Raw genomic sequence first — 27,007 nt, 5'->3', positions numbered from 1 at the left:
GCAGACCTCCGGGTGTCTGGGTCACGCGCACACACCGCTCCCCACGGGGGTGAGAGACACCGCGGCGTGTGGGGTGGAGGAGCTGTTTCCTGTCACACGAAGAGTTCTACCAAGTCAGTTACAAAACAACCTCAAAAACAGGCCGGGGCGTCACACAGACAGTGCACAGAAGAAACAAAAGGTGGCCAATAGATACATGAGAGCGAGTCCCCAGCAGCTGAGAGACAAGGGAAACCACTGTGTTGGCTGAGAGGTCGGGGAGATGCCTTTCCAGACAGTGACATTCCGTGGGGGTGTGGCCGGGGGCCAGACACGCCCCGGCACGTCCAGTGCAGGGGGTCCCCCTTTCCAGAGACACCCTCACAACACTAGCGGAACTTCAGAACTTGTGTAACCTGAATGGGAGCCCACTCCTAGTAAGTACCCCAGGAAATACGCCGGTCAGTGGATCAGCCGCAAGCGTGGTCACGGCTGAGCTGTGGAGCGCGGCGGGGTCTCCCCTAGCCTCGGGGCCTCCTCCCTCTGTGGGACTGGCTCCCCTCCCTGCTGCCCACTCTTCCAGGGTGACGGCCCCTGGGGGCTGCTCCCCAGACATCATCCGACTCTGCCGGGGCCTGGGCTGGGCTCACCGTTCAAGCGGGTGATGGTCCAGTTCTTCCGCACGGCCGCCGGGACGAAGGGCAGCTCGAAGACGTAGGGGCCGACGTTGGGGTCGATGTCGGCGTCAGCTGCTGTGATGTTGATGGCGTTGAGGCCGGGCCTCTCGCAGATCTGCGCCTCCTTGGGGAGCAGCTCGGGGGCGTTGTCGTTGATGTCAATGAGGTAGAGCTGGAGGGTCCCGGTGCCGCTGGCTGGGGGGATCCCTGAGGGACGGACACGGGGTGCCCATGCAGGGTCAGTCACTCCTGATACTCCGTGACAAGGCAGACAGTAGCCCCACCCAGGACAGCCCCACAGCTTTGACCATAGCCCCAAACCTGCCCTGACACCCACTCAGCTGCACACGACATACGGACCCCGCAGGTCAGGAGACAGGAAGGGGACAGCTGTCACTTGCTAAGGAACAAGTCTTAAGGGCTTCAGCTGCACAGCTGCTCCCAGAATCCAGCAGGCATGTCCTGCCTCGGGGCCCTTGCACGTGCCTTTTCCCAACTCGGGTCCCCTGCTCTTGGCCTGTCTCCCACTGGCTCGCTCCTCCTGGTCCAGCAGATCTTGGCCCCACCGTCAGTGAGCACCACTGGAGGCCCCGGTCACTCTCCCACCCACTGGTTTCCTGCCGCACTTCCTGCCTCTGGAATGATCTGGTTGACTTGGTTCTTGCCCGTCTCCATGGGACAGATGGTAGAGTTGCCCCTCAATACCCATTTCCCACTTCTTCCTTCATGAAAAGAACCAGAGCCCCTGGTTTTATCTGGGATCATCCCTGACCAACTAGACGACTACATCTCTCGGCACTGCTTGCAGACTGTGTGTCTCTCGGGACACACAGCTTTGTGACAAGAGTTCTGGTCTTCAGGCGCTGTGGATGGAAGTCCTAAGGCGGGCAGGGCGATGCCTCCGCCCTCCCCACTCCTGCTGTTTGCCAGGATGTGGGTGTGATGGCTGAGCACTGGCAGCCGTCCTGGGCCATGCTGTGGCTCGCCAGGGACACAGGAGTGGCCAGACCCTGTGCTGCCGGCCTCCAGCATTCCCTATGAAGGAGAATCTTGACGATGCAGCTGCCCCTTGTTCTAGTGGACATAGTGGCCTCTGGAACGTCAGCCTTTGTCTGACATTTCACCGAGAGTGGCCTCTTCTGCCTGTTCAGTGAGGGTAGCTCCTGGCCCCCAGCTGGAGCTCGGGAGGTGACCAGAGCAGCCATTACAGCGAGGATGAGCCAGGGCGGTTCCCAGCGTCCTCAGCGAGTGTGGCTCTGCTAGAACGTGCATGTGGTTTGACCGCCTCAGTTTACAGGTGGAGAAGCAGAGGCGCCGCTCAGCCCGGACAGGACCAGGACCAGGACCAGGACCAAAACTCGGCCCCCTCTGGTGCCCATGGTGAGCAGCCGTGTGGGTGACTGAAGGGGCGAGAGAAAGCTGGGTTGTGCCCGGCTCTGCACAGGGCGCCTGGCACTGTGCCCCCCCCTTGGCGTCACCTCTGGGTGCTGGCGGGCCGCCCTCAGTCTCCCTGCCAGGGCCCGCGGCATGGGCGAGCACCCAGTCACTGGGGGCGGGGACGCACCATTGTCAGCTGCCAGGAAGGTGGCCTCGTAGACGTTGTTTTTGATGTAGAGGGACTCGCGGTCCAGGATGGCCGCTGTGGTGATCTGCCCGTTGGTGGCGTTCATGTGCAGCCAGCTGGCGGGGTCCGACAGCTTGGAGTACCTGGGAGGGCAGACGGCAAGGTGGGCGAGGGCAGACGGCGGGCTGGGCGGGGTCAGACGGCGGGCTGGGCGGGGTCAGACGGCGGGGTGGGCGGGTCAGACGGTGAGGTGGGCGGGTCAGACGGCGGGGTGGGGGGGCAGACGGCGAGGTGGGCGGGTCAGACGGCGGGGTGGGCGGGTCAGACGGCGGGCTGGGCGGGGTCAGACGGCGAGGTGGGGGGGCAGACGGCGGGCTGGGCGGGGTCAGACGGCGAGGTGGGGGGGGCAGACGGCGGGCTGGGCGGGGTCAGACGGCGGGGTGGGCGGGTCAGACGGCGAGGTCAGACGGCGGGGTGTGCAGGGGGCCCGTTGGCCCGGCCTTGCAAGCCTGCTCCTGGGGGCCGGCTTGAACGCTGAGTGCACCGGGAGGCTCTTCCTCCAGCCCCACGCAGGGTCCTCCCATGGTGGGATGGTGACTCATGGTCACCAAGATGGATGGGCTACGTGTCCTCACAAGGACCGCAGGGGAAGATACTCTCATCTCCCTTGTTCACAGGGGGGGAAACTGAGGCAGAGAGCTGAGGATCCTGCAAAGTTGCACAGCGAGTGGAGCCAAGCTGGGCGGGACCCAGTCCAACTCCGGATGTCCTGGGTCAGTCAGGACGGTGCCTGTGGCATCGCTTCCTGTGTCTGCGTGGGTCAGGAGGGCCGGGCGGCCCCTGCTGCCCCTCCCTCCCTTCCTCCTGGAAAGACCCCCCAGGCCGGGGCACTTTGTGGTTGCAGGTTTCCCTGGGTGTGAGGAGCCCCCCACCCCGAGGGCCTGCGGGGCGCAGGGGCGGGGCCCCACCTCACGGCCTGCTGCATGAAGCGATCAGGGTCCACCGCCGGGAACGTGGTCAGCACGGTGCCAGGGGGCACGCCCTCCTCCAGGCGGATGAGCTTGCGGTTGGAGGGGAAGTAGGGGGCCTCGTTGACATCCATGACCGAGATGGTCACCCCCGCGGTGGACTGGAAGGACATCTGGATCCCACTGGCCAGGGGTGCCTGGTTGGACACCATCACCGTCAGCATGAAGGCTCTGTTCAGCTCATAGTCCACTGCCTGGAACGAGGGGGGCAGGAGATGAGCTGCAGGGGTGGACGCGGGGATGGCCGGCACTCACTGCCCCGTCTGTGCCCACCCTGCTCTGTGCCCAGGAGGCTGGTCCCAGGGACGCCGTCCCGCAGGCTCTCCGGCCTCTGTTTTCCTGCCGGGTGTGGCCAGCGGGAGGAGGACCTTCTGTCCTGTGTCACCCCAAGGCGGCCCTGCTCCTCCCGTCGAGCGTGGTCAGGCCCCCACTGCTGACTGCCCAGGGCTGCCACCAGGTGTGGGGGGGACGGTGGTCCTCCAAAGATCTGTCTGACACCTGCAAATGTGACCTTACTTGGTTAACAGGGTCTTTGTTACAGATCTCGGGATGAGGGTGAAGGGGAGGGCGGGGGACTGACACAGGGACAGAGCGACAGGCCACGTGGAGACAGGCCGGGACCAGAGTGAGGCAGCTGCGAGCCACGGGATGCCCAAGATTGCCGACAGCCAGAGGGAGCCGCCCTGTCTACACCTCGGTCTCCGGCCTCCAGAACCGGGAAGAATACATTTCTGTTTGAAGCCCCTGTGTGTGTGTGTGGTGGACTTACAGTCACCCCCTTTGGGAGTGCCGGGACCCCCTCTGATTAATATCAGACCGGCCTACAGTCTTCTAACCAAGGAATTAAGTACAAAGAATGGATTTAAAAATTAAGTGCTGTCTGACCGGGTGGTGGCGCAGTGGATAGAGCGTCAGACTGGGATGCGGAGGACCCAGGTTCGAGACCCCGAGGTCGCCAGCTTGAGCGCGGGCTCATCTGGTTTGAGCAAGGCTCACCAGCTTGGACCCAAGGTTGCTGGCTCCAGCAAGGGGTCACTCGGTCTGCTGAAGGCCCACGGTCAAGGCACATATGGGAAAGCAATCAATGAACAACTAAGGTGTCACAACGAAAAACTAATGATTGATGCTTCTCATCTCTCCGTTCCTGTCTGTCCCTCTCTATCCCTCTCTCTCTCTGTCTCTGTAAAAAAATAAAAATAATAAATTAAGTGCTAAGTGCCGATGGGCTTGGAAACAGATGTGAGTTGGAGCCCCGCGCTGCCCGGTAGGGGGCGCTGCAGCTGACAGCTCCACTGTCCCCCACTGCCCTGGGTGACCTTGGGCAGCCCTCATCCTCCCCAGGCATGGTCTCCTTGTTTGCAAAGGGTGGGGTGCCCCCCACCACCTCCCTCCATGGTACATGTGTCCTTGCAGCTGATGTCCCTCCTCACAGCAAGGCACAGGGCCTGGTGCTCAGCACGCTGTCACTTGGGTCACCTGTACCCCACAGGGGCCGGGGGATGGTCCAGTATCCCCCTTCTCACCCCTGCCCACTGCCCCGCACGGTGCTGGGTGCTGCCCAGGTCTGGGGTCATGGAGGGGCATTGCAGCCACAGGTGTTGCCCTGGCAGGACCCTCAGTGGCCCGAGCTGGCTGCCAGCCTGTTGAGGCGCTCAGTGTAGAAGAAATCACCTGTCGCCCCTGCCTGAAAGATTCCGGCCAGGCGCAGACCCCCAGGGGTAACCCCTGGCCCTGGCCCTCAGACAGCTCCAGGCTCCCCCTCTGCCCATGCTGTGTCCAGGTTCACCTGCCCCAGAACCGGGGGCTGCAGCGCCCCCTTTGAGAACTGGCTGGAGACGGGGCTCCTGTTCAGAGTTCCTGGGACACAAAACCACCGTGTCTGTGAACAAATCCTTCTCGTATTTCTGGGTCTGTGTCCCTGGAGGACATGGAAAATGCTGCATGTGATGCATTGAAAGCCGTGTCACCAGTCTGAGTGGGACCCCTTCCAGAAAGACTATCAGGGTCAATAGGCATCCACAGGAGGGTGTGATAAAGCCTATTAGCAATGGAGAAATCAATAGGCAATTTGCTCCAACAGTTTCAGTTAGTGGCGGGAGCTGCTCTCGGGCCTCAGCTGCCCCCCCCCCCGCCACGTGGCGGGGACCCTTTGCTTAAAGGCTGGGGTGTGGTCAGGGGAGGGGGCTTGAGCGTGGGCACACCGGGGTACACACCACTGTGTTCTGGAAGCCTGGACATGGAGGGCTGGTGGGAAGGGTGGGCCAGAGGGGGCTGACCGTGAGGGAACCCCATCCCGGGCACAGACTTCCCCCGGGTCCCCTGACTGCCCTCCACCCCCGTTTGGCCACCCCCTGAGGAGAGGGTCTGAAAGGACAGTGTCCCTACTGGAGGGGCCAGACCAAACTGAAAACGCTTTCTCCGACGGACCATCCCACCTTACACAGACCCGCGGGGACCCCCGAGAACAGCCCGGGGGCAGGTAGCTGCCAACAGGACAGAAGGGTGGGGGAGGGCAGGGCGCCCACTTCTGTTTCAGCCGGTGACACCTGACCGTGACTGTGGGGGTGGCGGAGGCGTGCTCTCGGGGAAGCACCCTGAAACTTGGTTCTAACATGGCACAGACGAAGGTTCGCTCGTGGATTCTGACACAGCCCTAGTCCTACGCCCACCACTGCGGTCAAGAGCGAGGCGGGCGCCCACCCAGGTCCCCTCCTGCTGCGCCTGTGCAGCCAGGCCCTTCCCGCAGGCTCCTGGAGACCAGTCTGCGGCTGGCACTCAGACAGAGAGAGAGAGAGAGGGCATGGGAGAGGAGAGAGAGAGAGAGAGAGGGCATGGGAGAGGAGAGAGAGAGAGAGAGAGGGCATGGGAGAGGAGAGAGAGAGAGAGAGAGAGAGGGCATGGGAGAGGAGAGAGAGAGAGAGAGAGGGCATGGGAGAGGAGAGAGAGAGAGAGAGGGCATGGGAGAGGAGAGAGAGAGAGAAAGAGAGAGAGAGAGGGCATGGGAGAGGAGAGAGAGAGAGAGAGAGAGGGCATGGGAGAGGAGAGAGAGAGAGAGAGAGGGCATGGGAGAGGAGAGAGAGAGAGAGAGAGGGCATGGGAGAGGAGAGAGAGAGAGAGAGAGAGGGCATGGGAGAGGAGAGAGAGAGAGAGGGCATGGGAGAGGAGAGAGAGAGAGAGAGAGAGGGCATGGGAGAGGAGAGAGAGAGAGAAAGAGAGAGAGAGAGGGCATGGGAGAGGAGAGAGAGAGAGAGAGAGAGGGCATGGGAGAGGAGAGAGAGAGAGAGAGAGGGCATGGGAGAGGAGAGAGAGAGAGAAAGAGAGAGAGAGAGAGGGCATGGGAGAGGGGAGAGAGAGAGAGAGGGAGAGAGGGGGCATGGGAGAGGAGAGAGGTGGGCGACACTGATCAGGAAAATGCAGCAGAAAGTCTTCAGGGAGCAGCAAACCGCGTCCTACAGCCGGCGGCAGGAGCGACCCTCCTTGACCGGGCTGGCTGCACCTCGGGGTCTGGACGTGACTCACCCACCAGCCGTGCAAGGGGACTGTGGCTCGGGGGGAGGGGATGGGAGAGTAACTTTTGGGGTGAGGGGGTGGCAAGGCAGGCTGCCAACTCCCTGGAGGTCACATGACCAGGTCGTGAGGGCGGCCTGGGTGCAGTCCTGTCCCTGGGCGTGTGGGGTGGCACACGCCGCGCCCGAGTCTCGTTTCTACCGAGTGTGTCCTGGGGGGACATGTGGGGTCTGCGCCAGGGGTGCCTGGCCAGCAGAGAGGAGGGCGCCCACCTTGACCACGGTGACCAGGCCCTCGTTGGTGACGGGGTCTGTGCGGACGCTGAAGTGCCCCGAGGGGTCCCCGCTGATGATGCGGTACACCGCGTTCCAGTTGGGCGAGTGGGGCTGGTCCCGGTCCATCACCGTGAGGTTAGCGACCACCGTCTCCACCCGGTTTTCTGGGACTTCCCCTGCGTACTGCAGAGCGAGAGGAGAGACTGTCACGGACCCTTTAGCCCCCAGAGAGGTCTCTGCCAGGCGTTCACAGACCCCCGATTCCCGCGGGGGAGCCCCCGATGTTCACAGTGGTATCTCCGGAAGGCGCTGGTTCCTCCCGGGAGCCCAGCAAGGCCTGAGGCTCACGTCAGCACACAGGCACACAGCATGTCCACACTAAGCCTTGCTGGCATACATGCACACACACACACACAGGTGTGCATGCCACACCCCCCTAGGTCCCCCGAGTCCCTTCCCCGTCTACAGCGCACACACAGGTGTGCATGCCACACCCCCCTAGGTCCCCCGAGTCCCTTCCCCGTCTACAGCGCACACACAGGTGTGCATGCCACACCCCCCTAGGTCCCCCGAGTCCCTTCCCCGTCTACAGCGCACACACAGGTGTGCATGCCACACCCCCCTAGGTCCCCCGAGTCCCTTCCCCGTCTACAGCGCACACACAGGTGTGCATGCCACACCCCCCTAGGTCCCCTGAGTCCCCCGTCTACAGAGGACACACAGGTGTGCATGCCACACCCCCCTAGGTCCCCCGAGTCCCTTCCCCGTCTACAGCACACACACAGGTGTGCATGCCACACCCCCCTAGGTCCCCTGAGTCCCCCATCTACAGAGGACACACAGGTGTGCATGCCACACCCCCCTAGGTCCCCTGAGTCCCCCATCTACAGAGGACACACAGGTGTGCATGCCACACCCCCCTAGGTCCCCTGAGTCCCCCATCTACAGAGGACACACAGGTGTGCATGCCACGCCTCCCTAGGTCCCCTGAGTCCCCCATCTACAGAGGACACACAGGTGTGCATGCCACACCTCCCTAGGTCCCCCGAGTCCCTTCCCCGTCTACAGAGGACCGATGGGAACACCTCAGGCACACGGGAGCCATGGCCTGCAGGATAAACAAGCAGAGGGGTAGCCCTGGCTCGGGGCTTAGGGAGGCTGCAGACGAGGAGACCAAACCCAGCAGTGAGCATGGTCCCCTGGCAGGGCAGGTACATGTGATGACGTGTGTGTGTGTGCTGGGTGGTCACAGAACCCTACCCAGAGAGAGTCCCTGCTCAGCCGGCCGCAGGGGCGTGTGGCCTGCGCCACAGTGGCCAGCTCACAAGGGCCCTGAGGTCAGTTTCATGCTCGTTGTCACTGCCTTGAAATGTGTGGACCAGCCAGGGGCCTGCGTTCTTACTGTGTAGCAGGCCCTGCAGATTGTGTGGCCAGTCCTGTCACCCTGCCGTGTGCTTCTGAGCCACAAAACCCGGAGTCGAAGTTTCTACAGGGCTTTCTGGTCATCCTCCCAGCTGTGCAGCCCCAGCAGTAACCGCTGGGTGCCCTTGTGGTGCCCGCTGGGTGCCCTGCCCTGCTCTGCCCAGGCCCACTCTCGCTGGTTCCGCGGGAGGGCCCTCATCTTGACCCCGTTTACTGCAGTGAGAGGTGTGGACCCTGGGGTGCCACAAAGGGCGGGGCAGAGCGTCAGTCCTGACTGCCAGGCACCTGCCGGCCTCGGCCTGGTCACTGAGGGGAAGGGCAGGGCCCAGGGGCAGCCTGGCCCAGGCCTCGTCCTCCCGGAATTCCTCACACCTGCCTGACACCAGCGAGTCGCCCAAGCCTCACAGGCTCCTGGCCGCCAGCCCCTCTGTGGCGAGTCCTGGCAGTCACAGCAAGATGACTGGGTGCGCCCACATGGGGGCTGGGGCCCAAACACGCCCACTCACACCCCAGAACAGACGCGGTGACACTCGATGCCAAAGGAAAGCCTCCCCATGTCCTCGAGGACCCAGCCTGGTGGGCGTGGTGGGCTGCCAGCTGCTTGTCCCCCACCGCCCAGGCTTCCGCAGTGGCCGGGGGCAGCACGCCCACCAGCGTCAGGAATGGGAGCCGAGGTCTCTGTGCCCAGGGCCTGGGCACAGCCCTCGCACCTGACGCACCTGGCCCTCCGACCGTGTGACCACGCACGGGGCCTGGCAGCTCCCGTCTCTGCTTGAACCACCAGGGTGGGTTCTGCTGGTGCCACCAGAGAGCCCCCCTCAGCCCTGCCTGGAGGGGTGCCAGGCCTGGTGAGGCCCCAGGGGGGGACCCCGAGTCCTCCAAAGCAGGCTTCCGCCCCTGAAAACCACGGGCTTGTGGTTTCACGGCAGGGGTGAGGCTGCGTGTCCCAGAGAACGAGTCCTTCCCGACTTCGGGGTGAAGTTCACTGGGAGAGTGTTTTAATTCAAGCAAGTTTAATAAAGAGTTGGAGAGCAGCACCTAAGCTGATAAACCCTGTGCAGGATTTTCACGTGAGCCTCCTTCCAGCCGTAATGAGTTTTCAGTTTAATTTCCCAGGTTTTCAGGCACGGGGGCAGCCTCTCCTCGACCCCCTGGGATGCAAAGGCAGCTACTTGGGGGAAGGAAGCGTCTTAGGCGTGCGGGCACAGATGGCCTTGGTAATCCAGAACCCAAACGTCGTCCCCCGTCCCCAGAGGCAGGTGGATTTCATAACCGAGTGCGGCCCTTCCAGCCAAATCCCAACCCGGCACAGAAATCCGCGCGACTCCCGGGGGAAGGCCACTTCCACAGAGAGGAAGACCTGGGTGAGAACAGGGAGCCCAGGCAGGCAGCAGGCAAAGCCCCTCGGCTGGGTAAGAGGCCTGACAGTGACAGCCTGTCCACACACAAGCCCCCAGCCCTGCGGCGTCTGCACCGTACGAACACCACGATCTCAGACACGGCTTCGCTTCTGCCCCGGATACTCGGACCTATCGCCAGTCCTAGAGGCTCAGGGGAGGACGTGACCCCCCGCTGCCCCTCTCCCAGGCACAGGACACCCGCCTGCCTCCCCGCTCCAGGCCCTGGACCCCAGTGTTGCTGAGGAGAGCTCACTGGTGCTCCCTGCTGGGGACTCAGGGGTCCAGCACTGGGAGAACCAGAGCTGTGACCGGCTGTCCTGGAAGCCCCTGGCAGTGCCAGGATGAGCCCCACTGGCCTTGGAGTGGGAAGGGGCCCCATGGCCCCGCCTGGGCACACGCCAGCACGGTCCCTTCGATTGTGATGGCTTCTGCTGGGAGAGGAACAGCCCAGGTGCTGGATGTGACAACATTTCTAATGTCTGAAATTTAGTTTTCTGTCCAGAGAAACAGTGAGGGTTTCTGCTGGCTTCTGCGTGGGGAATCAGAGTCCAAGCTGCGGGCTGGTGGCTGCTCACCAGGGGGGCCTGGAGATCATTCTCCCGCCCCGCCTTACGCTGGCCTGAGGCCCAGGCTAGGGGGTCGCTCTGTCCCCCAAACGTTTAGCTAAACTAATAACAAAAGCCCCTCCCCCGGCCTTCTGGTCCATAGACCAGTTTTTTATTTGTCCTAGATAGGGCCAGTTTACTGGTCCCCTCGCCACAGATGGGCCCACTGTTTCAAGCAGCGTTTTCCTCCGAGACCGAAGGCTCGTGTCGCTAACAGTAATTGTTACAAGACTACCGTGACTGTCATATCTGTCCAGTGCCCCGACTTACAGACGCGAGGCTGGGCACTGAGCGCCGGACTCTGGCCCCAGCTCGGCGGTCCAGGTGCAGCCGGGAGCCTGACCGAGGACCTGGCCGACCCGCCGCGGCTCAGGGACGTGGACCTTGGCCTGGTCCGCTTTCTGGAGGGCCCCAAAAAACCGACCCCAATGCCAGGGGCCAGGGCACTGGGCCTCAGGGCCTCCGGGACCCCAGGCCATCGGCCAGCCCCGAGCGCGCTGCGTGCACGGAGGCCACCCCCACGGGGATCAGGCAGGTGGAGGGAGACAAGGCCTGATTCACAATTAAGGCCGGGGTCACGTGACACCGCGCCTTGCCCCAGCTTCGGCTGATTGCTCCTGATGAAGCTCGTTAGGAACTGCCCGCGGGCGGGGGTCTGGGCCCAGGCCCGGCCCCTCACCCAGCGGGGGTGGTGGGGGTATGTGGGGAGCACGGGCCGCGAGCCACCCCGACCCCGGGACGCTGGGCCTGTCCGGCCACTGCCCACCGGCCGAAGGCACAAACAGAACGGAAACCACGCCACCCTCGCCAGTGGGCAGGGGTCCGAGTGCGCCCTCCGCGCGGAGATCTGCCGTGTGGCCACCAGGCGGCGCTGTGCCCCCACGGCCAGGCCCGCAGCCTGGGGCTCCGGGATGCGAGGGACGCAGGGGGTGCGGGGGATGGGGAGGTGCGGTGGCTCTGTGACCCGACAACGGCGGGTGTGGGGACGAGCGGGGCGGCGGCGCGGGGAAGCAGGAAGAGGGGGTGTCCCGGGGCCGTGGCGCAGCTCGTCTGGGGGCTCTGACCCCCGAGACGCTATCCTGGCAAGCGGACTGTCCACCGGAGGAGGAAGTGGTCTCCTCTCCGTGCCGCCACCTCCCTGCCCCCCCAACCCCCCCCAGCCCCTTAGAGAGAGCAGATTCTGGGGCCCCATCCCAGCTGCCCCGCTGCCAGGCTGTGTGGCCTTGGGCATGTGACTGGCTTCTTTGAGCCTCGGCCTCCGCCCCCCGACTGGACCCTAACTCCCAGGGTTGGAAGGGTTGGAGGGAATTGAGGCGGACTGGCCGTGCCTGGCGGGAGAGCCGTACAGCGCGGACCCGCGGTGCTTGTTGCTACGAAGACGGCTCTCTCCGCTCGCCCCCTGCGCCCTCTAATGGCCGCGGGGCAGGGCGGCGCCGAGAAGGGCCCCTGAGGACCTGGGAGGGTGGGTATGTCCCTAGGGTGCTCGCCAGGACCTGGAGGGCACGAGGGAGGGTGTTGGCCGGCAAGCAGGAATGCAGAGGTCGCCCGAAGCCACCGCAAGGCACAGAGCATCTGCTCCCATGTGCTGGGCCCTGCGTACGCCTCTGGGTTTCCCCAGAAGGTGCCTCCTGGGCACACAAGCCTCGTGACTGTGGCTCTGTGACTCCACAATGCCACCCCTGGGATGTCCCCCGCGGGTAGGTGGTGTGTCTTCAGTGCCTCGGGCTCTACACCCAGGATGGACGTCCAGTAACATTCCCGGAGTGAGTGAATGAATGAATAGAAGACTTGGTCACTTAGGTCCAGCCTGGGGTGGGGCCTGGTCACAACCCTCCAGCCGTTCCCGACGGGGAAGAAGACTGAGTTTATCCTCACACCCCGTGTCCCTTTTCTGCTGAGTTCCCCCTGCAGGGGACCTGCCCTGTCCCTGGCCCCATCCGGGCAGCACCCAGCAGGTCCACGGCACAGGCAGACACATGCCAGCGGAGGCATCCGGCCCTTGCTTGGGCCTAAACACCACTGCTCAGCCCTTCCGGATTCAGACAGAGCCCGGCCTGCTCTGCCCTGGGCGCCTCTCAAGGTGCCAGCCCTCGCCCTGTACCGACTGCGCCCTGCCAGAGCGGAGCGAGCCCAGCAGGAATGAGGCCCTGGGCGGAGACCCCGGGGGCGGGTGGTGCTGCCTGCTGCCCAGGGCCTCTGTCCCACCCCGTGCGGCCGGCTCCTATCCGGCAGGACAGCAGCAATACCGAACCTCAGCGAGTCATCACGCGTGGCCGCCCCCGCCCCCACGGGGACGCCCGGCACTCACTGTGCTCGCGGTGAACTCCGGCGGGTTGTCATTCACGTCCGTCACCGAGATGATGGCTGTGGCCGTGTTCGAGAGGCCGTAATTCAGGTTTCCCTCCATGTCTGTGGCCTGAACGATGACTGTGTACTGCTGAACTTTCTAGAAAGAACGAGTTGGGGAAGAACAGGGCATCAGGGCGGATTTTCATTTATGGGCTGTTTCTAACTTTCATCAGAGGCGCATGCGCCCTGGGCGCAGTGCGCAGGCGCAGCGGCTGGGTCACACGTCTGTGCCTGCGGGGCGGCGTGCTGGCCGCGGGGCGCTCCCCCAGCTCTCGGGGGAAAACCTGGCGGAAGACTGTTCTCTGCGGGAAACCGCGTGCCACGAAGAGCCTGGCTGTGTTTTCTTTTTTTTTTCTTTTTCTGAAGCTGGAAACGGGGAGAGACAGTCAGACAGACTCCCGCATGCGCCCGACCGGGATCCACCCGGCACGCCCACCAGGGGCGACGCTCTGCCCACCAGAGGGCGATGCTCTGCCCCTCCGGGGGATCGCTCTGTCGCGACTAAAGCCACTCCAGCGCCTGGGGCAGAGGCCAAGGAGCCATCCCCAGCGCCCAGGCCATCTTTGCTCCAATGGAGCCTCGGCTGCGGGAGGGGAAGAGAGACAGAGAGGAAGGAGGGGGTGGAGAAGCAGATGGGCGCTTCTCCTATGTGCTCTGGCCGGGAATCGAACCCGGGTCCCCCGCACGCCAGGCCGACGCTCTACCGCTGAGCCAACCGGCCAGGGCCCTGGCTGTGTTTTCATCTCAGATTGTAACGGGCCACGATAGGAGGGGGTAGGAGAAGGTAAGCAGGCGGCCTGGGGCGCACGGTTCTGCATTGGGTCAGGAAAGCCAGGGTGGGCAGTTTGCACGGACAGCGAGAACCCCACGGACACGGGTCTGGAAGGAAGGGCCTCATTCCTGTAGATACTCAGTGTCCAGCTCAGCTGCAGCGTCAGAAGCCCAGACCCGAGACAAGCCCTTCTCCCCTCCTGGCAGGTGCCCAGGTATGAACACCCTTTCTGTTGGAACGAAGTCGGTAAGGAGTGCTTAGCGTTCAGACGCAGGTGTGAGCTTTCACAGGCAAGCGGAGCTTGATGGGAAGTGTGAATTCTCCGAGGCGTCTCAGCCGGGTCCACCTGGCCCTCGCTGGGAACCCCCCAGGGCAGACATCTGAGTCAGCAGAGGTGGCCTTTATTACACCCCTGTTCTGAGCCAGAGCTCACAGGTGCTTCCCATGGGGCAGGTGGGGGCAAGCCTGGTGGCGGTGCTCTGCTGGGACCACAGCACCCCTGTCACTGGCACCGTTAGGGGAGGGAGGTTTCCAAGGCGCAAGGGGACCCAATGACATGCCTTCCAACTGACCGACGACCTCAATGTCCTGCTCTTCCAAGAGGGAAAGAGGAAAGGCCAGCTCCGATTCTACCCTTCAGTGAAGGGCGCTCAGGTTCCAGAAACTGGCTCCACAAAGAATTAATTACAAAGAGCAGATGCCCACTGTCTCCCTTTCCCTCCATCCAGTCCTCCCCCTCTCTGTCCGTCCATCCATCCATCCACACACCACCCATTCCATATATTCATCTATCACCCATCCTCCGTCCATCCTTCTGTCCCTCCATCTTTCTCTCTCTCCCTTTCTCCCCACCGTCCCAGACCAGACAGCCCCCAGCCAACCTGGCAGCTGGTGACAGATGCATGCAGAGCGCGGCCAAGGCCAAGAGGAGTTTCCAGCTGAGCCCAGCCCAAACCCACAATCTGTGGAATTGGGAGCTAAATACACGGAAACCGACGGATGTTGTGTTTGGCTACCGAGTGTTGAGATGTTCATGCAGCCGAGTTCGCTGGCTCACACCCAGATCCTCCCTGTGGTCCCCGGAGCCGTGAGCCTGCTGGGCTGCTGACCACCTCTCCAGCCTCATCTTGGACCAGGCTCCCTGCACCCTCTGTGCACCCTCGCCCTGCTCCCGATGCTGCCTCCTGCTGGCGGCCCTTGCACATGCTGTCCCCCTCTGTTCCCTCTGCTGCGGCTTCTCGCGTTAACGCGCACTTTGCCTGCCGGTCTTTGCTCCAATGCCCCTTTCTCACGGAATTCTCAGACACCCTGGACACATCCCTGGCACCTGTCACAGTCCTGATTTTACAGTCATCGTGCTGTCACTGGATTGCTGTCTGTGTCCTCACTCTTGTTGACCACTGTGTGCCCTGCATGTTCCCAAACGACTGTGGCGACAGCAGAGATTCTGGGGGTGGGCAGGTCTGTCCACAGGGACCCCTGCGAGCCCCATGAGGCACCTGGACATCTGTAGGCAGTTTGGAGGCACTGAGGGGGCTGTGAGAGGTCACATCATCCGAATGTGCACAACGGGGCGACCGCTGCTGATTTGTGTAAATCAAATTGTATCAGTGCGCAGCAAATCCACTCAGTTTTACACATGGTCCGTCGCTGTTTTTGCAATGACAAGAGCTGAGCTGAGTGGCCGAGACAGAGGCCACCTGGCGGGAGGACCGGCATGTGGGGGCGGGTGCCAGGAAGCAGGTCCTCAGCGCGGAGCTCGTCCACGGGCCGCCCGAGGTGCTGCGCGCAAGGGGCGGGGTTTCAGGGCGCCGCAGTGCCCACCCAGGCTCGGCGGCCTCGGGGCTGCGGGTGAGCGACCAGACAGACAGACCCGCCCCGGCCGTGCTCCTGTCCGAGATGGGGCAGGGCCACGTGCCCCGCTGGCGTCACAGCCGTCACACCAGCCACTGGGGGGTGAACAGGGACGCGCTGACATGAGGACCCCAGTGCTGCCCGGCACAGCCGGTCATCGCTTTCAGGACTTTGTCACGGCGCCAGCGTCGCCCACACAGCAACAGAGCCAAGACGCCTAGGGGGTCTCTCTCTTTACAAATGCGGGATGGACGGCGGGTAAAGAGCATGGCCAGCACTGTCCCCAGCTGGCTGGAGTCGCCTTCATCCGTGCAAAGTCGTGTCAGAAACCCACCTCGCCCCTGACCTCGCGGCACTGCCCCAGCCCAGGGCCTGGCGCCCAGACTTCTGGGCCTCAGACCCCGGCAAAGAGAAGGCGCCTCTTCCCCTGTCCAGCAGGGGGCGCTGCTTCTCTGGTCAGGGCTCTGCCTCAGCGTGGACACCGCAGGGACAGGCTGGGGACGGTGCCGACGCCCGTGGGGGAGGCGGAGACTGAATCTGAACCCCAGGTCCCCACTCGCCCTCAGTGGGGGGGCCGAGCCCTGCCCCAGGAGACACCCCTCATCTGTGTCTCGCCACCGCTGCCCGCAACACCCTTTCCCAGTCGGGGCCTCGGGTCACTGCAGTCCCCTCCCCAGAAAAGGAGCAGAACAAAACCAGATTTTCCGATAAGACCACAGGCAGCCTCATTTTGGAAACTTCATTTCTCACCCAAGTTTCTTTTTTTTTTTTTTTTACCATTCAGACTTCTCCCCCCTCCCAGGACCTCCGCGGTGTCTTTCCACGGCTGGGCAGGGAGGCATTTCAGACCCTTCTGCACCCAGATGTCACCTCCGAGGGGCTGCCTGTCCCCGTCTGCAAGGCTGCCACAGGTCCTGCTCGGCGAGGCATTGCCTGTGACCCCCCTGGGCCCTGCCGTCAGGGCTCTGCCTGTCTGACCACCTGGTGGGAGGGAAGGAGACCAGGGCCGGCAAGCCAGAGCCCTCAGACTCCATGTCCCAACCTTGCCCCTATGACCAGCTGCCACGACGAGGGGCCGGGGTGGAAAACAAGAAGACAGAGGCCAACAGCAAAGGAAGGTGTTTAGCCTGGGGCAGAAAAGAAGAACGTGAACCCCTAGAAACCTGGCCCGGGACTGCTGCCTCAGTCCCTTCTGCACGTCAACCCCTAGAAACCTGGCCCGGGACTGCTGCCTCAGTCCCTTCTGCAAATCATGGGATTGCACCCTTCACCCACACGGGACCGTCCCCGGCCACGGCCATAGCCTCAGAAGACCCTGCAGGGAAACACACCATCTCAAAGACACAAGGACACACACGTGCACATGTGCAACATGCACGCATGCGTATAGGTACATGCACACATGTTATGCAAGTATGCACACATGTGCATCTGCGTATCCACATGTAGGGGTGGGTGTGTGCATCCACGTGTATGCACGGGTGGGTATCCTGTATGTGCAGCTGGCTGCCACTAGAGGGCGTGCTGGTCTTGCTTTCGGGAGCCGGGTGAGTGGGGGGGTGTCTCCCAGACTTGGGTGGGGGTGGGAGGCAAACCCAGCCAGCAGGAGGAAATGTCCGCAGGGACCCCGCGGAACTCAGCCTCTCAGCCCGCCCTGGGGAGCACCAGGTGTAAGAAGTGTACTTTGCAGACTCCCCCGTAGTCACCATTTTCTTCTTCCACCGGACACTCTCCCCCCGCCCCCCAGAAATGGTATTCAGAGGCGGAGCTTGGGCCGCAGGGACCTGGGCGTGTCCCCCCATCCCCTGGTGTCTCTGGACACGGGCGCCCCGCCCACACTCCTCGCATCTTCACCTAGAGGATGGCCTGGCATGGGTGGGGGATTTGATGAGAAAGCCTCGCTCAGGGCCTGCTTCCCGGCCTCACCTGCAGCTCGTCCTTGACGCGAGGCCGGCCAGCGAGTGAGGCCAGGTGAGCGTGCCTGTGGCGTGGGCTGTGTCTGCAGCCCTGTCCTCCGCTGGCTGGCCCCTGCCCAGCGCCCGGCCCCTGCCCCGCCCACCGGCCCCCTGGGGAGCAGCAGTGAATTCATTAAGTCAGGGTTTGGCCACTTCCAAGTTGAAGAGAGGGGAAGCGGCTGTCCCTGGGGCTCTGCTCGCCTCCCCCAGCTCAGCATTTAAATTTTGCAGAATGTCATCAATAACACAGCGGCCGGCCTGGGCCTGCCAGAGATGAGCACCCAGTCTGCCCACGCCGGGCGCCCACGCCACCCTCTGGAAAGCCCCAGACGCCGTGGGGCCAGAATGTTTCCAGACTCCCTGAGCCAGCATCCCCGTGGGCTGTGGGCGTGTCTCAGGGGTGGGGATCCTCCGTGCAGCCCAGCCTGGGACATTTACACGCTGCCCACTGTAGTCTGCTGACCACCCGGGATGCCAGACTGCTCAGCCTCACAGTGACCAACAAGAACTCTCCCTGCAAGGTGCCCAAAGAAAGGTCACCGGCGTTTTCCCTACAAACAGCTGCCCGTGGTGGGTCCTCCGCCTGGCAGGACAGGCCCAGGGGCAGGGACGGCTCCGGGCGGGGCGCAGGAGGGCATGGGGTTACAGAGAGGGGGGAGGGGGCACGGGGGGAGGGTCTCCTGGGGCAGGACACAGGTATTCAGAGGGGCAGGGCACGTGCGTCCCTGGGGGTGACAGGGCCTGGAGGCTTGCTCAGGGATCCCTGTCTAGAGGGAAGCCGGGTTTTATTCGATTGCTGGGGACACTCCCAGCGACTGCTGAACGGTCCCAGTGGTCGGGGCGTGCGTGCTGCCTGTTCTGCTCGGGCCTCAGAGGTCCCCACTGCAGAGAGGTCCCCACCAAGGGGGCCCTGCGAGTGAAGGTGCGTGTCCAGTCCGGTCAGGCCACGGAGCCACGCGGGGCCCACCTGTGGGAGTGGCCGAGGTCTGGGGGCTGGTTCAGAAGGGCCATGTGTAAATGGGCAGCCCAGACAATGTTCCGACCCCAGCCTGGCAGGGCTCTGTGTGGTCTCGCTTCAGGGGGTCCCTCCTGCAGGGCCTGGAACACGGCTGACCGGCCTGGACCTTGGTCTGCGCTGCAAACCATGCAGAGGCCAGGGAGTAAGAGGGAAGAAGGCGAAGGCCCCTGTCTCCCCTCTCGGGGCTCGGGGCGTCTTGGTCCTGTCCACTGCGAGCTCAGGCAGAGGGCAGCGCAGTGAGCCTGGCGGGGAGGCGGGAACTCCTGGGGAGTCCTCCCTGCAGGCTCCCGCTGGGGGTGGGCACCCACTGGGCACCTCCTCAGGGCCCCCAGCAGTTAGAGGAGCCTCCAGCCCAACGAGAATCCTGCCTGCACACCTCTGGGAAATGTGGCGTGTGCTCACACATGCAGTTCATGTACACACACAAAGGCAATGCATGCACATGTGTGTACACACATGCACATACAAACACACATGTGGGCAATACATATACATGCACAAAGGCAATACACCCAAATGTATGCCTGTGTACACACGCACACCCAATTACACACGTGCACGTGTGTAGTGTACACATATATGTACACAAACACACACATGTGCATACACGGCATCAACTCTGCCCCCTGGGAAGGGTCGTGTACAGAGTGGTTGTTGCACGCACACTGTCCTTTGATGTGGCCCCTGTCTCAACCAGGCTACAACTGCTTGTTTAGTAAAACAGAAATTCTGAGTAAGGAAGCCATATGTCAGATTTAATTGGCAACTTCTAAAAAAAGCAGCAGGTGAAACGTGTGTTTCACACAGACCTTGTTGTCGTAGGTGCAGCAAACACAGTGACAATAAAAATGTCGTCCCGGTCCCTCTCAGGATGGCTTTGAATATGTGGCTGTGTCCACGTCCCCTCCCAGCCCAGCCTCCCGGGGCCTCAGACCCATCCCCTCTCCCAATCCAGCCTCCTTGGGCCTCAGACCTGTCCCCTCTCCCAATCCAGCCTCCTTGGGCCTCAGACCAGTCCCCTCTCCCAATCCAGACTCCTTGGGCCTCAGACCGGCCCCCTCTCCCGGCCCAGCCTCCCGGGGCCTCAGACCCGTCCCCTCTCCCGGCCCAGCCTCCCAGGGCCTCAGACCGGCCCCCTCTCCCGGTCCAGCCTCCCGGGGCCTCAGACCCGTCCCCTCTCCCGGCCCAGCCTCCCGGGGCCTCAGACCCGTCCCCTCTCCCGGCCCAGCCTCCCGGGGCCTCAGACTGGCCCCCTCTCCCGGTCCAGCCTCCCGGGGCCTCAGACCTGTCCCCTCTCCCGGCCCAGCCTCCCGGGGCCTCAGACCCGTCCCCTCTCCCGGCCCAGCCTCCCGGGGCCTCAGACCCGTCCCCTCTCCCGGCCCAGCCTCCCGGGGCCTCAGACCGGCCCCCTCTCCCGGCCCAGCCTCCCGGGGCCTCAGACCCGTCCCCTCTCCCGGCCCAGCCTCCCGGGGCCTCAGACCCGTCCCCTCTCCCGGCCCAGCCTCCCAGGGCCTCAGACCGGCCCCCTCTCCCGGTCCAGCCTCCCGGGGCCTCAAACCCGTCCCCTCTCCCGGCCCAGCCTCCCGGGGCCTCAGACCCGTCCCCTCTCCCGGCCCAGCCTCCCAGGGTCTCAGACCTGTCCCCTCTCCCGGGCCTGGACCCAGCCTTCTCCCTCGCTGCCCCAGTGTCCGGCCCTGGGACTCCCACGGAGAACCACAGCAGGTCTGCAGCGGGGATCTGCATGAGTCTCACAAGTCCCAGCGACGGAGGACCAGGCAGCCGCGGAAGCGGTGCGGGCAGAGGCCTCTCCTGACTGCGTCTGGGAGGCGCGTGACACACGGGTGGTCAGCAGGGAGCCCTTTGGCGGAGGACGCGCAGTGTCAGGCCCACTCGTCCACTGGCACTCGGAGGGAAGGCTCTGATGTGCTGCTTTGTGCTTCCCGCCACCACTGTGCTGCTTCTGTGACAAGGAGCATCGGGCAGTGTGACCGGAGCTGTGGTCAGACTCGGGCCCCGGCATGCACGGCATGGCTGCAGCGTCCTGCCATGGCCAGAAACCTGGCTCTGAGGCTTCCTGAAGAGGTGCCCGCACAGCATGGGTGGACAAGCCACCGTGCCCTGGAGCGGGCCGCACCCTGGTGCCCCTCAGCGCCCCCATGCCAGTGAGGCCACCTCGTGACCCAGGAGACACCACTGCAGACGGCCAGGCGAGGCCACCGTCTCAGAGGGAAAGCCGAGGCCACAGGTCCAGTGTCCTCCTTCCTCCTCTTCTCTGTTTTAGGGGAGAAGCAAGACTTCAGGGGTGAACATCCAACCTGAGGTCGTGGGTGGCAAATTTGTCTTAATGGCTAACTCCCCCCCTGCAGACCACAAAGCCGCGTTTAGCAGCTGAAAACGGTTCCATAAGAATGACTCCAAAATCAGCCACCGAGAGACGCTGACCCCGCCTCGACCCAGACGGCCGCGCCCTCGCGGGACGCACAGGAACTCGTGTTCTGGGAAAACCCGGTTCAGAATTTCCCGGGTGGCCATCCCGACGCTGTCACAGGTGAAGGGGCCACGTGGTCCTGTCACCAAATAACATTCTCCTGAATCAAAGCCGCGTGATCACATTAACCGGAGTCGGTCACGGCGCCCACCTGCCCCGGGGCATGGGAATGCCCGGCACGCTCTGTGACGTCTCTCCCTCTGATGGAGACACAGTCCCGGAGACACATCCGGAAGGTGCTGGCTTGGCTCTCCCGCAGGTCCGGGGGCCACGAGAGAATTCACAAGGCCCACCCTTGTCTGGGGAGAAACTCCAGGTCGATGAAGTTGGCGGCTGGCGTGAGTGAGGACCGAGAGGCTGTGTGGCGGTCCGCCGAGTGGGCTCCACCGAGGGGCGAGGAAGTGGGTCTGGACGGTGGGGGCTCTGGGCTGACCACGCTGCGGGCAATCAGGCCGGAAGGTGCCCTCGGTCTGAGCGGAGCCCGTGCACCCACGGTCTCGGTCCCTCAGGCCACAGAGACCCTCATCAGGAAGCCGGGCGGGTGGACAGGGTTCCGAGGACATCTCCACCTCCGTGCGCAAGAGACACTGGAGCCCCGCGTCTTATCCAGGTCTCCCGACATTTAGTCACGTAGAAACGCTCCGTTTGCACAGCTCCGCCGAATTAGACACGGCGGCAATTACGTGTGCTGATTCTGCCCGCTCCGGGGGCCGGCTGACTGCGTCCGGGAAGCAGGTCTGAAGGGAAGGGTCTGCGGGTTTTCCTCTGCAGACGCGCTGCCCGCAGGGTGTGCGGCAGACACTCACGGAGGACGAGAGGAGGATGCCCACACACCCTTTCTGAATACAGGCGTCTCGAGGAGAAGCTGCCTCACACGCGCCCTTCCGACAGGAGGTTCTGGCTGGTTCAGGACTTGGGTCCTGCCCAGCGGGTCTGAGGGCAGAGACGGCCTTGTCCGCCGGGGGGCAGTGGGTGGACACTGGCTCAATGGAGGCTTGGAGACGTGGTGGCAGTCAGGGTGGAGGGTAATCAGGGGTCAGGAGGACTTCGGGCCTTTAGGGGAACGGTTGTTGGTCACTCTCCTGCCGGTCCCGAAGAAGTCCCTCCTCTGCCCACCTGAGCCCCTCGTCTATGTTGGCGGGTGCCCTCCCCCCGAGTCCCTGCTGCACCTGGGCTCCTGGCACAGGACTGGCCCCTGTGTCTTGCTCAGATGTTTTCGTGTGGGGTTCCTGCCCTGGGTCCTCCAGAAGGAGCCCAGGTCCTCCCACTGCCGTTTCCTGGGGCGGTCACGCGTCCTGTGCGGAGAGGGTGGCGTGGGGACCCGGGTGGGTGTGCCCGTGGCGCTGGGAGGGGTGTGTGGGGAACCAGCCGGCCTGGCAGCCCAGGACCGGGAGACGATCTGGCAGGACGGGCACGTTGCGTGTGTTCCCTTCAGGGAGGGCGCCCGACGTCCCTCGACGGCATCCGTGTCCCCGGGCGCGGCCAGGCGCGAGGTGCCAGCAGGACCCCCGAGGCAGGTCTCGCTCTGCGGCCGCGGCGCCCGCTCGGGCCCCTTTGATGGCTGCGGGCGCGCAGCTCCACGCCAGGGTACGCATCGTGTCGTGGGTGGCAGCTGGGTGGCTCGGGGCTCGTCTCGCTGATCAGGCCTGATGGCCTGCCAGGCGGGTGGCCCATCACGTCCTGCGTCCTCTCTGATCAGCACAGCCGGGCTCTCGGGGACCTTGTCGCCTGTCAGCACCAGTCTAGCTTCTCCTCCGTCAGGTGCCGGCACCAGGCGCCAGGCGCGGAGGAGGGAGGCGCAGGGGTGAGCGGGCTCCCCAGACGGGGGTGTGGTGGGGGGCTGGCCCCACCTGGTCGGCTTCCCTCCCAGGCCTGCAGCCGACTACCTCCGCCTCCGCTCGCCAGACAGAGCAAGTGAAAACGGGGACCTGCCGGGTGTGGCCCGTTTGTCTCAGGCTCAGATCTAACTGGGCGTCCCGTGTGGAATCGGACAGGTGGAGCACGGCCCCTCTGGCCGGCTCCGGAGCCTCCCCGGCACTGACCCTGGAAAGGGCTGAGAAGCCGGGCAGGGTAGGCTGATGACCCTCCACCTGAAGAGAAACACGGTTACTGGAACTCTCCTGCAGGGCCGCTTGGACAATGCTACATGATAAATGCACAGTGCGCGGTGCCCGGTCCGGGTGGAGCTTTCTGGGGCCGCCCTGCCCACGCCAGGTGCCAGCCCGTGTTTGCTGAAGGCGTGGAGGCAGCAGCCAAAACTGCTCCCGGCTCTGGGCAGCGATGCCTCCCTCTTCCGCTCAGGGGGCCCGGCTGGTCTGTCCTCTGTCCTCCTCCCTCCAACCCCTGCCTGTTGGTTCACAGGTAAATTAAAACGAGAACTAGCTCCCCCATCGCCCCGAACACAGCACAGCTAGCTTGGAGAGGCTGAGACACAGGCAGCGCGGGGCTCTGGGCTCGCAAACCTGCCACTCCTCCGAGGCCTGCGAGGTTTGGGGGCTCCCCGCCCCCTGGCCTGCAGCCTTCAGAAGGTCCCCCTTCTGCTCTGGACAGAGGCTCTGGACACTTGTCTGTCCTGCTGGAAGGGCCGCACCGCCAGCCGGAGCTCCCACAGGGAGCGTGGCCAGGCTGCTTACTATCTCAAATAGCGCAGATGAAGGCCAAGTGGGCCCACACCGGACGGACGGACGCCCGGCTCGCGGCGGCTCCGCCCCTCCCGCCTCCCCGCTTCCCGCGTCTCTAGCCGCTCATCAAACATTGAACAGCAGCTCTCTCCGGGGTGGCGGGAGGGCGCGGCCTCGCTGCACGCCTGCCTGCAAATCAATGCGCTGTACCTGAGCTTCCGCCCTGCTGGGTAGGCACGGAGGTCTGCCTGGGGGCGGTGAGGAGTGGGGAGTGGACGAGGCACCAGGGCAAGGGGGCAACAGAGTCGCCCCGACTGGGGAGTTGCGGGGTGGGGCAGATGAGAGAGAACCTGGGCCCCCCACCGTGTCCCCTGTCCCCCCCCAGGGGTTCCCGCGGAGCAGCCACTCCTGGAGAAGGGCGAGTAGGCCGGGCTGGGCACGCACAGGCCCCTCAGACCACAGCTGCTCTCCCTAAAGGTGTGAGCGCACAGGCTGGGGTAACATCTGGAGAAACCCGTGCTGCTCCTGGCCTTTTGAGTGGCAAAGGGGTGCCCTCTCCCCAGGGCAGGCAGGGGACCCCGGGTGCAGGGAGGCCGGGGGTGGTGTCTGGTTTGCTAATGTCTGCGCAGATCTCCCCGAGGGCCCTCCCACGTGCCACCATCTCGGAGGCTTCCCCAGCTACGGGCTTTGAGAAGCCGGGACTGGCCGGAGCAGCTCCTCGTCCTGGCCTGCTACTGCAGGGCCTCATCGGGCCGAGAGGCACCTCGCGGGGTCCCAGGAGGGTGAGGAGCTCCGGCCGACCCTCCAGTGCAGGAGGTGAAGGTGTCAGGCTGGCCGAGGCCCACTCTGCGCCCAGGGCCCCTGGCCACCTCCCCCACAAAGCCCCACCCACACCATCTTTGCCGGTCCTAGGCTGGCGGTCAAGACCTACCCCCCCACCCCTGCTGAGCTCAAGAGGCTGGCGTGGTCGTGCCCACTTCACAGACAGAAGGTGCTCTGTCTGGGGCTTAGAGATGTCCACGCCATGAGCTGGTGAGGACCCAGCTTGGCTCTTTGAGCCCCTAGCCTGTGTTGACCCAGGGCCACCTTGCCTCCTGCTGAGCCATGCGGGGGGGCACAAACCACCTTTCATCTGGACGCCTGACCCCGTCACCCTGTGTACCACCTGGTCTAGTACAGGAATTCCAGGGACAGTGCCGCACATCCCTCCACTCCCCGCGCCACGGCCGGGCATTCAATGACTCGGAAGGCGTCAGTGGTGACAACACGGCAAGGTGAGTCCTGGCTGGTTCGCCAAGTCTGAGGTCTAGGCTCAAGGCACAGGGGTCCCTGCCATCATCCAAACCACACACGCCAGCAGGAAGCCTCCCGCGGACCGGCTCAGGGACCTGGCTGGTGGCGAACCTGGCATGTGCTTTGCTGAGACTTCCCCCCCCCAGCCCGACAGGACAGGGACACCCTGGGGTCGGCATCCTGGCTCCCTCGTGTCCGCGGCCACCTGAGGGCTCGCTCCGGGGCTCTGAGGTCCTCCGTGACACAGCCAGGGCTGGGGTCAGCCTCTCCCCGGCCCCACGGTGCCCGCCTCACCTCTCGGTCCAGGCCGGCCGCCACGGTCACGATGTCCCCCGTCTCGCTGTTGATGGTGAACATGTTCTGGGAGGGGCTCTGGGGGCTCTGGGTCACGATCCGGTAGCGCACCATCCCGTTGGCCGTGGTGCTGTCGTCGGCGTCGTTGGCCGTGACCGTCATCACGTAGGTGCCTGGAACAGAGAGAGCGGCCCCGTGGAACCGGCGAGCACGCAGGCTGCTGCCTCACTCGCTCACGGAGGGCAGATGTGCCCGGTCCGCGCAGTGCAGACCCGGGGGCTGGGCAGGAAAGGGGAGCCCGGGGCCTGGGGCCGTCTCTCCTCGGACGATGTGTGCCGACTCCGGAGCTGCCTGCCAGCTGTGTCGGACGCTCCCCGGACCTGTGGAGACGGGGTGACGGGCCCGAGCCCGGAGCTGCCTGCCAGCTGTGTCGGACGCTCCCCGGACCTGTGGAGACGGGGTGACGGGCCCGAGCCCGGAGCTGCCTGCCAGCTGTGTCGGACGCTCCCCGGACTTGTGGAGACGGGGTGACGGGCCCGAGCCCACAGCTGCCTGCCAGCTGTGTCGGACGCTCCCCGGACTTGTGGAGACGGGGTGACGGGCCCGAGCCCGGAGCTGCCTGCCAGCTGTGTCGGACGCTCCCCGGACCTGTGGAGACGGGGTGACGGGCCCGAGCCCACAGCTGCCTGCCAGCTGTGTCGGACGCTCCCCGGACCTGTGGAGACGGGGTGACGGGCCCGAGCCCGGAGCTGCCTGCCAGCTGTGTCGGACGCTCCCCGGACTTGTGGAGACGGGGTGACGGGCCCGAGCCCGGAGCTGCCTGCCAGCTGTGTCGGACGCTCCCCGGACCTGTGGAGACGGGGTGACGGGCCCGAGCCCACAGCTGCCTGCCAGCTGTGTCGGACGCTCCCCGGACCTGTGGAGACGGGGTGACGGGCCCGAGCCCACAGCTGCCTGCCAGCTGTGTCGGACGCTCCCCGGACCTGTGGAGACGGGGTGACGGGCCCGAGCCCGGAGCTGCCTGCCAGCTGTGTCGGACGCTCCCCGGACTTGTGGAGACGGGGTGACGGGCCCGAGCCCGGAGCTGCTGAGGAGGAAGTGCCCCGGGAGCTCCCTCGACCTCGAACCGAACCCGGGGGTGCAGCGCCCCAGACGTGCGGCCGGCCGGCTGGGCCCCCGGGAATCTGGCGACAGAGAGTCCTAACACAGGGAAGCCCAGCTCTAACAGAGATGATCCGGGCTCCCAGCCAGGAGCACACGTAAATCTGTGGGGAAAGGTGACACCCCGACAGAGCTCAGATGATCTCTGCAGTTCTTCATGCGCCAGGTACAGCCCCGAACGGACCAGGCGGACAAGAGGACAGGACCTGAGGGAAACCAGGGGAACAGCAGGCAGCCGCGGTCGCAGGGGCGAGGCGGACGGCGGAGGTGTCGGGCGCGGGCTCGGAAACAGACCCGCCTGAGCTGAATGCGGTCCAGGAATTAAAAGGAGGAGAAAGACATTTTTTTCCAGAGAACTAGAAATTATACATAAAAAAAACAAAACAGAAAACTTACAGTTGAAAAAGTATTCAAATGAGAACGTGAATGGGTTTACCAGAAGGTTAAATACTATAACTGAAGGGTTAATGAGCCGGAAGATAGCAGAGGAAACATCCAGACCAAAGCATAAGAAAGGTGGGACTTTGCGGGGTCCATGGGACACGTACCGCCGGAGCCCCCTGGACCGCAGAGTAAGAATGGGGCGGGCACGTCTGAGGGGCTCCAGGCTGAAGAATTTCCAAAACCAAACGTGGGGGGTGGGGACCACGCCACGGAGTCAAAACGCGCTCAGAACTCTTAGTGGGAGAGAGAGGGACTAAACCGCCGTGAGTCCCATCGTCGTGAAACTGCTAAAACCAAAGAT

General features: G+C 64.1%; 1 protein-coding gene across 1 annotated transcript in view; it reads right to left on the bottom strand.

Annotated features, from left to right (window-relative positions):
• CDH4 (cadherin 4) overlaps nucleotides 1–27,007 on the bottom strand; it is a 349,289-nt gene that overhangs the window by 5,703 nt on the left and 316,579 nt on the right. Inside the window, exons 7-12 of the mRNA XM_066237078.1 lie at nucleotides 25,102–25,274; nucleotides 12,766–12,903; nucleotides 7,028–7,213; nucleotides 3,189–3,442; nucleotides 2,221–2,363; nucleotides 630–863 (exon numbers count right to left, since the gene is read on the bottom strand). Of these exons, the coding sequence (XP_066093175.1) occupies nucleotides 630–863; nucleotides 2,221–2,363; nucleotides 3,189–3,442; nucleotides 7,028–7,213; nucleotides 12,766–12,903; nucleotides 25,102–25,274 (1,128 nt within the window). The remainder of the gene's footprint in view (nucleotides 1–629; nucleotides 864–2,220; nucleotides 2,364–3,188; nucleotides 3,443–7,027; nucleotides 7,214–12,765; nucleotides 12,904–25,101; nucleotides 25,275–27,007) is intronic.

Source organism: Saccopteryx bilineata, chromosome 6 (genome assembly GCF_036850765.1).
Source record: "Saccopteryx bilineata isolate mSacBil1 chromosome 6, mSacBil1_pri_phased_curated, whole genome shotgun sequence".
In the NCBI taxonomy this organism is placed as follows: Eukaryota; Metazoa; Chordata; class Mammalia; order Chiroptera; family Emballonuridae; genus Saccopteryx; species Saccopteryx bilineata.
This window is presented reverse-complemented; position numbering and strand designations above follow the sequence as displayed.